Source organism: Lactuca serriola, chromosome 8 (genome assembly GCF_051521515.1).
Source record: "Lactuca serriola cultivar US96UC23 chromosome 8, Lser_US96UC23_V15, whole genome shotgun sequence".
Taxonomy (NCBI): domain Eukaryota; kingdom Viridiplantae; phylum Streptophyta; class Magnoliopsida; order Asterales; family Asteraceae; genus Lactuca; species Lactuca serriola.
Genome location: NC_136415.1, coordinates 209,647,424 through 209,659,352, shown reverse-complemented (window position 1 = coordinate 209,659,352; position 11,929 = coordinate 209,647,424). Strand labels below are relative to the sequence as shown.

The 11,929-nt window shown below is 33.3% G+C and overlaps 1 protein-coding gene across 1 annotated transcript; it reads left to right on the top strand.

The window, feature by feature from the left end:
- Window positions 1-1,698: 1,698 nt before the first annotated feature.
- LOC145067819 (uncharacterized) lies at window positions 1,699-2,568 on the top strand. Its single transcript, XM_079014859.1, has 4 exons — window positions 1,699-1,814; window positions 1,907-2,070; window positions 2,161-2,295; window positions 2,456-2,568. Exons 1-4 carry the CDS (start codon window positions 1,699-1,701, stop codon window positions 2,566-2,568), a joined length of 528 nt encoding a protein of 175 aa, XP_078870985.1.
- Window positions 2,569-11,929: the final 9,361 nt, after the last annotated feature.

Sequence of the window (11,929 nt, the reverse complement as noted above, 5' to 3'; positions counted from 1 at the left end):
GCCATTCAAAAAAGTGAAATTATATAGTGTATACTTTGTCAATGGTTACAAGTTTCACACAGAAGCTCATAGTCTGAACAAATCAACAACCAATAACGGATTGTGTGTTAGTAGCCAAGGAGGTGATTATTATGGTAAGGTAGAGGAAATTTTAGAAGTCGAGTACCCTGGTTACCCAATTAAAACCACGGTTTTGTTTTAATGTCATTGGTACGATCCAACACCTAACATAGGAGTTCGGTTTCACAAACAATATAACTTGGTCGAGATATACGTCAAAAGAAAATACAACAAGTTCGACCCATTTCTTTTTGTCATGCATGTCACTCAAGTGTGTTACATTCCTTACCCAAGTTCAAAAATAAACAACTCGGACTAGTGGGCGGTATTTAAAGTGAAATTTCATGGTTGGACCGATGAAATCATCCCCAGAAAGACGTTGCTTTCCAAGAAGATGAAGTTGAATCAAATGAAATCATTATACCAAGTGAAGCCGGTACAGACATTTTTGATGATCACGAAATGTCAAGCAACGGTTTAGATAATGAAAATAATATTGATGAAGAAGGTGAAATTCATGTGGACGACAATGATGGTATTCCTGACAGCGAGGGTATTTATGAGTATAGTACATCGAGCAATGAAGAAGAAGAGGATGAAGAAGAAGAGTAGGAAGAAGATAATGACTAGATATTTTTGGGTTTAATGTTTTTTTAGAAGAAGTTAATTTGTAATTTCGTTTAATATCAATACATAAATGTAAACTAGGAAGAAAGGCCGGGCTTCGCCCCGGGATGTTTCTTTTTTGTGTTTTTTATGTCGAAATGTAAAACTATTGACTATGAAGACCAAGAGTATGAAAGTTGCTAAAGAAATGTGGAAAAAACCTAAATGTTTTTCGTGTATATTGTGCCAAATGTATAATTTTTTACAATAAGGACTAAAATTGTCAAAGTGGCTAAAAAATTATGGCAAAAATCTAAAGTTTTTTTGTGTTTTTTTTACCAAAATATAAAAGTATTGTTTCCAATGGCCAAAAGTGTCAAAGTTACCAAAAAAATGTGGCAAAAATCTTAATGCCCAAAAAGTTCCTATTGCTAACTCTTTTGTGCTTTAATATATATATATATATATATATATATATATATATATATATATATATATACACACACACACACACACACACACTAGTGTATTACATTATAGATTATGATATATATGTTAATTTTTTTTCCATTTCAACAATCAAAATTACCATTCCATTTAAACAATCAAAATTCCACTATTACCTATAAAAGGTTATAATATTTGAATAATGTGTTTTGACACAAATATCCTTAGTATTCACATATTTGGAATGATTTCAAGGGCATTTTGGTCTTTTTTCACTCTAAAGCGTTAGGGCGCCATCATACCTCTGACGTCACACCAGCGTTATCAGTTTTTCAACCATTCAGAACGTCTCAAGTTTTTCAGACGATAAATCTCCATACAAACACTGAAACTCCCAAATCGTCGAAGGGTAATCGTTATTAAAATCGATTTTCTCCGATAATAGACACTCCTGTACTCCTCACGACCAGATCATCATAAAGTAAGTTTTTTTTTCCATACCCTATTACACTGTTTTTCATAGTTACGCTTATTTTTTAAAAATGAATTGAAATCAACTACTCCAATGTCTATTTTGTAAGTAGAATGTCGAATACTAGAAGTCGCCGTTCGTTAAATGATCTCCCATTAGAGATTTTGAGTCGGATATTTGTAGTATTAGGGTCAGAATCTACAAAAGACATTGTCTCTGCAAGACTTTGGTAATTCTCAATAAACATCAACTAATGAATGTATATTTGATGAAGTACAACTCTATTCATTTGTTATTTACTATCTATTTAAATTTTTTAAGTTCAAAGAAGATATATGAAGTCGGGGATGATCCTCAAGTGTTCAGAACAGCATGCGTGGACATGATTGAAGGAATGAGTCCCAAAAATCAGAATGCTGATTCATTTATATGCACATGTGCATTGCATAATAACATTGAAGCCATGTTCAGACAAGGAATTTTATGTGTGTTTTCATTAATTATATGTAATTTATACCATTTAGTAATGTTGTGTCAATGATATTATATATTGATATTGTTATTATGTCAACAAGATGAATGCTTTTATTATGACAATTTTGATTTAGGATTGTCTTTGTTGAGAGAAGCAGCAAATGAAGATCATCTTGAGGCAATTTATTTTCTTGGAATGGTCTACATTTCAAGAGGGCCTCATCAATGTGATGAAGGTATGTATATATGGTATATATGTAAATTAAATTATGTATATAGTTAATTAAGGCATGTTTCTAATTTGGGGTTAGTATTTAGTTTTGTTGTGTTGTATATTATTTACTGTTGTATTGAAAATGATACATTGGATTAATTGGTGGATATGTTAATGTGTAGGTTTACAATTACTTGACGCCTATATTGGCTGGGCAATTTCGGATGATGGGGAGTACACGGCTGTTGTTGATAGTGCCAAAGAGTTGTTGCGGGCTGTTGATGTTGTTTCATAGACTTACAATGAATAACATCACATTCCAATGTGAAGACCCACGTCATTCTGTTAAAGGTGCATTTGCAATAAGTCATGAAGAGGATGAGGATCGACAAAGATATTGCACGGTTTGTCGTTGGTATGTAGAGTATGGTAGGTTTTGTATATTTCTTAAAAAAATTAATGGTTAATAATAGTTAGATTGGACATTGAATATTAATGTTTTTATTGTAATGTATATGACGTTGTATAGTACTACTATAATTTTATTTTGGTTTTGTGTTTAAATTATTCTGTTAAAAGGGCATTTTAGTTATTTTTGGTTGCTATGTTGCTTGAGTAGGATGAAGTATACGTAAAACCCATGTTATTTTTGTGATGAAGTATAGTTAATGTAATTAAAAATAAGTTTGTAATGAATTTGTTATTAAGGAAAAATAATCTACATAGATTATATACTTTAACATGCCCGGTGAATGTAATTAAAAATAAGTTTGTAATGAATTCGTTGTTAATTATTCATTATATACTATGTTTTCAAGAAACTATACACAACGTGATTAGCACAACTAGCTTAACCGCGCCCTTTCCTAGCACAAGCTTAAGTTCGAGTCCGCTTGCCAACCATATCAACTTTAAAATTCATTTTTTCGTTTTTTAGCCAATAGCTTATGACACATATTACCAATTCAAAAAAATTTCATTCAAACCATATCTTACAAATTCCATTGATCATTATAATAGTTCATCCATAGTATAAGAAGATTAATTAAGCATACAACATCCCAACAAATGTCGTCACAAATTAGCTACACGTTTTGTTCCATAACAAAACAAGCAAACAAAATCATATTCCATAGTAGAATTCCCTAGCAAATACCTACGAGTGGTACTTCCATAGCAATTAAACTATGGAATTTGTTTCCGTCACAAGCTCCGTCGCATAGTAACCACGATAATGAATTCCATAACTACAGTACAACGGAAAGTGATTTCGTAACAAATGTTGTTGGAAAATTGCTACGATTTTTTGTTCCATAGAACTATCGGTAGCATAATACCAACAGATATGGAGTCGGTAGCATTTTCCCTAGCAAGTCCCATTCTCGCTACCAGAAATAAAATCCGTAGACAATGTGGTAGCAACATTGCTATGGAACGACATTCTATAGGACGATCCATTACAGATTAACAACGAAAATACGTTCGATAGCGATCTTCCCTAGCAAACTCACGTTTTTCTTGTAGTGTTACCAAAAATCTCTTGGACATATGTCATTGTGTGTGAACGTGTAAGAAATTTAGGAGTAAAAAGATGAAAGTTTTTAAACAAGAGTACCTCTGCTATGTTTGGACAAAGCAGTAAACTCTTAACTCATTTGAGAAGAGTAAGGTAGCTCATGGACTAATATGAAGATAGCCTTATTAGGAAGAAATTTTCGTAATGAAAACTTCATTAAGGCTTTACAAACACACATTGAGTCAAGGGAGGCTTAGGTCAATGTGCTGCAGCACGCTTCTACGGACAACCTAACTAGTACAAAAGCTTTTCGAATAATATACCTGACCCTAGAACTGCAAGCATGAACCATTGATGATCTTTGCCAAAAGTTTCATTAAGAAAATAGAATACAAACACCAAAAAAAATCTTTTTGAAGTTTTTGATTTTTCGAAATTTAAAAGACAAAACAAAAATAAAATCTTTTTGTTCTTTTTGATTTTTCGAAAATTGAAAGACAAAACAAAAACAAAATCTTTTTGTTCTTCTTCATTTTCGAAAACTGAAAGACAAAACAAAAAAAATCTTTTTGTTCTTTTTGATTTATTGAAAATTGAAAGACAAAACAAAAACAAAATCTTTTTGTTCTTTTTCATTTTTCAAAAATTTAAAGACACAACAAAAGGAAAATCTTTTTGTTCTTTTTGAATTTTTCGAAACAAACTACTAATAAAAAAAATTATGTACAAAACTCACGAAAGTTTGCGATTAAGTGGTGTGTACAAAATGTCGAAATCGAAGTGTGTCGAAGAGCTGAACGTGAACAGTAACACTGAATGACTGGCAATTTTCGTTATTTGACCATTCAGCACCTCTGAATCATTACATATGCATCTTTTTGTTATTCTTTCGAATCAACCCGGGAACTGAATTGCCTTCATTCATTCCTAGACCTCCCAAAAATCATACAAATGATTTTTCATCCAATGGCTTCGTGAAAATATCAGCAAGTTGATCAGTGGTTTTCACTAAGTGAATTTCGATATTGCCCTCCTCAACATGATCTTTTATAAAGTGATAACGTAGAGCAATATGCTTGGTTTTCGAATGTTGCACAGGATTGTGACAAATGCGTATAGCACTTTGTGAATCACAATATAACAGAATTTTCTTCATGTTGATTTCATAATCATGCAATTGCCTTTGAATCCATATGATTTATGAAGTACAAGCTGTAGCAGCAACATACTTTGCTTCTACTGTGGAAATCGAAACACATGTTTGCTTTTTCGATTGCGAGCTTACTAACTTCCCATCTAGTAATTGACATCCGCCACTTGTGCTTTTTCTATCGAGATTGCAGCCTCCTAAATCAGCATCCGAAAATGCTTGTATGCAGAATCTAGATTTCGAAGGATACCATAATCCTAAGGAAATTGAACCTTTGAGATAACGAAAAATAATCTTCACTGCTGTTAAGTGTGGTTCTCTTGGATTCGATTGATATCTGGCACAATTACAAACAGAAAACATAATGTCAGGACAACTTGTCGTAAATTAAAGTAACGACCTATCATGCTTTTGTATAAAGTAAGATCAACAACAGGCTTGTTTAAATAAGGTGTTAGCCTTGTTCCAACTACCATTGGTACTCGTAATTTCGTGCTATTCGTCAAGCCAAAATTTTCAAGCAGATTCTTTATATATTTTCTTGATTGATAAAGATTTCTTCTCTGCTTTGACGAATGTTCAATCATAGAAAATTGTTTATTTTTCCCATCATGCTCATCTCGAATTGACTTTTCATCAAATTTTCGAAATCTCTAAACAGAGCAATGTCAGTTGAGCCAAAAATAATATCATCAACATACATTTGAACAAGCATAAGATGATCCCCAACTTTCTTTCAAAATAGTGTGGGATCAACTGATCCTTATTTAAATTTTTATTGTTTTAAGAATGTGGTAAGAGTTGCATAACATGTTATTGGTGGTTCTTTTAACCCATATACAGCTTTATCTAAAATATAACAATGATTAGGAAAAATTTCATTTATGAAACCTGGCGGTTGTTCAATGTATACAGTTTCTTCAAGTTTGCCATTGAGGAAAGCACATTTGACATCCATCTGATAGACATCAAAATCCTTGTGTGATGCATAGGCCAAAAATACTCGAACAACCTCGAGTTTTGCAACAAGGGAAAAGGTTTCCTCATAATCGATACCTTCTTGTTGCGAATAACCTTTTACTACAAGCCTAGCCTTATTTCGAACAATATTACCTTCTTTGTCTGTTTTATTTTTGAAAATCCATTTTAATCCAACAATCGAAATATCTTTTGGCTTAGGAAATAATCTCTTAACCTAGTTTCCTTCGAATTCAGACAATTCAGATTGCATTGCAACAACCCAATATGAGTGTTCCATTGCAACCTTAACTGATTCTGGTTCAATTTTCAAAATAAAGACATTAAACATGCAAAACTCCTGATGAGTATTAAGTACTTCATTCTTTACACGAAGTTGAGCTCTAGTTATCATACCATCTTGAGGATTTCCAATCACTTGTTCTTTTGGATGATTTCTTGTCCAGTTCTCCAATGGTGGATAAGCTAGATCAAAATGCAATGGGGCATCTTCGAACATTTCTTCATTCTCTGAAAATGCAAGAAAATTATTATCATTCAAATCATGAAAAATTTCATTTTAATTATTATTCGACACATTTAGCTCCCCATCGACAATTTCATTTTCAATTTGCTCCCCCTCAACATCATCATTCATTCTCTTATTCTCCCCTTCGAAAGAATGCTCCCCCTCAACTTGAGAATTTGAATGTAAGTGCTCCCCCTCCACTTGATCATTTAGCATACTTTCGCGATTAGTAGAAGAAGGTGATGTTAAGTGTTCATCAACAACATCTTGAATAAATGTCGAACAATCAGATTGCTTCTCAGAGTTCCTCCAACTTCTCAGAGTAATAAGCCTCATCCTTCACTTTATTCTTCTTTTCTTCGTTCTTTCTCAGCATACAATCAATAGCCATGTGATTTGCTCCATGACAATAATGACAATCTATCCCTGAATCACCCTTCAGTTTCTTCTCTAGTTTCGAATCCTCCGCCTTTCCCTCTTTCTTCTCAAACTTATTCTCTTGGCTAACCTTCCCAGAATAACCTCTCTTTGTTTCTCCAGACTTCATCTTTGCATTAAATGGTTTCTTGTAAAACTTCTTCACTTTGTTGTTGGAGTAAAATGCAACAACTTCACCGTCCAAGTCAACAATAAGACCTTCTTCCTCAGAACCTTCATTATCAGCAACTTCCATCTCACTTTCTCTACCACTAGCCTTCGATACTAGAGCCAAAGGACCACCTAAAATAATCCTTGACTCTTCTACCATTTCATCACCTCAGTTTCATGAGTTTTTAGCTGATTGTAAACATCATTCAGAGTAGAAAAATCGAAGCCATGATGTGTCTTAATCATCAAGATTACAAAAGTAATGTTGTATTCCATGTTAGTCCTTTTGATTCCATACCTTGTGCACTTGTAGATAAGCTCGTTCAAACGATCGTAATACATTTCAATTGTTTCTCCATTTTTCTGTTTGAATTCTCTTAATTCAATTAGACACTGTTTGACAGAGCTGATTTTGGTCTTCTCACTCCCCTGGTACTTTTCCTTCAATGTATTCCAGATCTCTTTTGAAGTTCTGCAAGTGCGAACATGATTATACACCATAGGAGGAAGATCACCACGAAGCTCTCTCATGCATTTCTTCTCATAATTCTTCAACCTATCATTTTGTTTAGTTACACTCAGAGTTGATGAAGAAGTACCTATGCTTTCAATAGAAGAAGGTGGAATTACATCATTAGTAATGCATTTCCATGGCTCTTCATCTATGTCATTCAAGTAATCCTCCATCCGATCAACCCACTGATTGTAATACTCTGTAATCAACATTGGAATCTTCGTAGACGACCCAAGAAGATGAGAATACGACGTCATCGAGTTCATGTTAAAGTTCGGCATGAATGTACAAATGAATTCTCAGAAAAAACTTCAGAAATTTAAAATTAACAGATGAATTAAACAGAAGAACAAGAAGAACACTCGATTAAACAAGCTAGTTGCAGAATCGAATCACAATTGAAGATCAAGTATGATTTTCAGTATGAATTATGCGGAAATTTTTTGAATCAAAGAGGCAAATCAAAAAAATGAATGATACAGAATGAAAATCAGATCATTGCAGTTTGATTCCTGCTCTGATACCAACTGATGTAGCGATTTAATCAAGTATGAATACAACCAGAGTAATCAAAGTATTATGAACAACGAGAGTAAATAAGATCTTTTTTATAGCTCACTTATACTTTTGAATACAGAGAGAATATTATACAAAAGTACTTGGAAAAGTTCTATCTAACTCTAAGTACAACTCCTATTTAAAGGAGAGTAAGAAAGTATACAAAAAATACTAAGGCCTAAACATCAAGACTTCGAAACTAATATGCCTTAGTAAATAGATAAGATGACATTCAAAACCGACTCAAATCACTTCGACACATTACAACATATTTGACACTAACAACATGCCAGCAAGTCGGTAACGTGCTCGACTGCATGTATCGTTGGTCTTGATTTGCGATCATTGCATTCTCCTGCATAATGACCAATATCTTCGTAGACGTGGCAAGGTAAGACCCTCTACGACTTTGAGTTAAGGTTCTAATTACCCAGTTTCTTGAAGTTTTGTTTCTTTGGTCCCAATTTCCTTTTGTTATGTCCCCCTAGACTTGCCCTTATCGCTATAACCCCCAACTGACAAGTGATGCACACTCGGTCCGACTTTACCATGCTTGTCCCTGATTCGAGTTTCATCCTTAATGAGATGGTGCTTCATTAGATCTTCCAAGGAGTATTCCTCATATTTATGCATCATTATTCTAGAGAAGTCTTTCCATGAGGGTTACTGTTTTTTGATAATTGCACCAATCAAAAAAAATTCTGGTAAAGAGATGGAAAGCATGTTTAGTTTGTTAAACACTACTTGGAGTTCATGCACTTGCTCCATGATAGGCTTGTCATCAATTATTTGGAACTCTAGGTACCTAGACACTAGGTAGTTGTTCGTACCTTCCTCACGTTCCTTGTACTTGAGTTCTAAGGGTTTCCACAACTCTTTTTGATACGTGACCAACACGTACAAATCATAAAGATGATCAAATAGGGAGTTCTTGATGTGGTCCACACACAATTCATCAGATTCTATATGTAGAACCCTTTTTTCTCCATATCAAAGTGACATTTGGATCCACAATCTTTCCCGCTCTAGGAATTGGATTAGCGGGCATTTGGGTAAGTTATGTTCGAAAATATAGGCAAGCTTCAGCACATGAACCATGAACTTGAACTTATCGGCCCAACGGGTGTCGTTCTTGTTGGATTAAGTGTCTAAGGTCTTAACTAAATTAGTATAATCATAGTGAGTAAAAGTAAAGTCTTTTTTGGGCTGCCCTCGTAACCAAGAAATGGATTGGATTGATATTAAGAAAGAGATAAGTAATTTATTACTATATTTTATGAATAATATATTATTTAGAAATAGTCAATTAGTAATTAAGAATTAATCAGAATTAATTGAAATTAGTTGTGGGTTAATTAAAATTAGTTAAAAGGTACACGGGTTAAATTGGAATTGTTCAATAGTTGAAAAAACAAGGCAATTCTTTCTAGATCCTTCCTTCCTATGTACAATTTTAAGGAGCTTATGAAGGGTTTTGGAAACCTTCTAAATTAGGTAGGAAACTGTATTTTAAATCAGATTAATATACCATTATTTTAATGCTCAAATCTAGGATTCCTGGGTCATCTGGAAGTTATATAAAGGGTCATAACCGTTGTGAAAACTGATCCTTTACCATCTCATAAGAAGATATCAGATTTTATACTCTCACTCTATCCTAAATATCGGATCCTAGGTTTTCCTAAGGGTTTGATGTTACACATTAGAGGCTACAACACTATTGGAGCTAGACTTTCCAAGGAGATCTACAAGAAGGTTTCTAGTATCACATGTTTGTTGTTAAAGGTATAATGGTAACCCTAGTAATCTCGATTATAGTAGGTTATAAGTTTTTTCATAATGTATGTTGTTGTAATAGTGAAAATGCCATAGAAGTTGTAAGTCACATGTACCCATAAGTGTTTATGTGTAAATTCCACTATCCAAAATCTTTTGTTGTTACCTGGAAAACACATCTGTTCTGACCCTCGAATCGGTCAATTTGGGCTAACTCTTGTTTCATGAGTTAAAAATTAGCAGATGAGATTTTGGTGTCCATAAGTCTGAAATTTATATGACAATAAAAACCTTTAAGATTGTTGAATTTCAAAATTGATATCTAAAAAATCTGATAATTAGTATTATACACTAATAACGAATTATTTAGTAATGACAAAGAAACGATTCGATTGATATATGATTAAATATCTGACACGTTTTTACAAAAGCAAAAAACAAACGAATAATATTATGGATAACGTGTTGAGATGTCTCAAGATAATAAGTTCAATTATTATTATTATTATTGTTACCAAGTTTCATCCATAAATTAGATTGATTCTCTTTGAACAAATCTACTTTTAAAAAAAGGAGTAAAAGCAGACAGTATCGTTATTGAACGAAATTAAAAGACAAAACAATAAAGTAAAAACAAACTCATGGCTTAAGATCATTGACTAGTAAACGGCTGTACGGAAGAACTTCCTGTCCTTAATGGTTTTTACATTGCTCTACGGCTGTAAACTTCAGCGTAAACACCTAATATTTGATGCAATTTATTCTTCATTCTAACAACTATGGAAGATGAATAAATGCAAAGTGATTACTCGGAGAGATGGAAGAAATTGCAGATAACAGAGAGAGAGCTCAATTTTCATAATAGTCAATACGACTCTTAGAGGAATATTTATAGTTGCAGGAACCCTAGAAGGGAGAAAAAAACCCCTATGGATGGCCCTAGAAACCGTAGGGTGACGTATTGTTCTCCAAGCAATTCGTTTATGGGCCTTCCAGAATATTCCAATGTGAATTGTGGCATGAGCCCACTATTGCAACGTAATTTCCATGAATCTGATTTGGTCCAACATAATGGATCCCAATCCTACTAAAATTAAAAGCTCCCCAACTCCCAATGAAAAATGTATCGTGCCGAGTGCACATAAATCGTGCCATTTTGTGCATTCGCGACATCAACTAGGATAGGCGCACGTGAGGGCTTGGCCCGTATCTTGATCCATTTAAAGTATTTGAAGGCCTATCAAGAGAAGAAAATTATAAATCCACTAAATGTTTGGTCCCCCACCAATGTGGGATAATGGAAAACTAGCCAACTTGCATTTCCAACTACAATTTCCAACCACTAATATTCCAAAACTTAAGGATTATATAAATTGACATTTTATATGAATTATAGACTTCATATGTATTCGGATGTATTTAATTCCATTTAAATATATAAGCACTTTGATTAAAATCATAACCAAGAAAACACATAGAGACGACTCAAGTTATGTTGAATTAAAAATTCAAATAACATTGAAAATGTAGAAGTTAAAGTAGGAACAATCAAGCTAAATACATAAAACTCTTTTATTGATTGGAGGAAATGAACACAAAGGATAAAGTGTTTAAAAAAACAAACTCTTAAAACCATACCCACTAACTCTGAATTTGTACAATAACCCGTTTTGATACTAATTCAAGAGGTCCTCCAAATGACTTTATAGATATCAAATCCATAACTTCTTCCTCGTGAGTTTTCAAAACACAATGCAATTCATACAAAGAATAGTGGTCCATTTATTCATGACCTTTTATCATCATGGAAACAAAATTTCGTTCTTTTTGCAAAGAATGAAGGAATGTGACATTTACTTCTTGAATATCTTTTTGAAAGTTTCCCTTTTAAGTTTGTTCATGGAAACACAATCTTTTGTAAAAACATTATTTAAACTCTCATCAGGATTTTTGTTTTCAATCTCGAAATACATAAAGAAGATGCATAGTTTTGTTCTTCTTTTGTTTGGAAGTTCATTCATACAATTTTTTCAGACGAAACTGAAAGATCATGTTTTCCCAAGAGTCA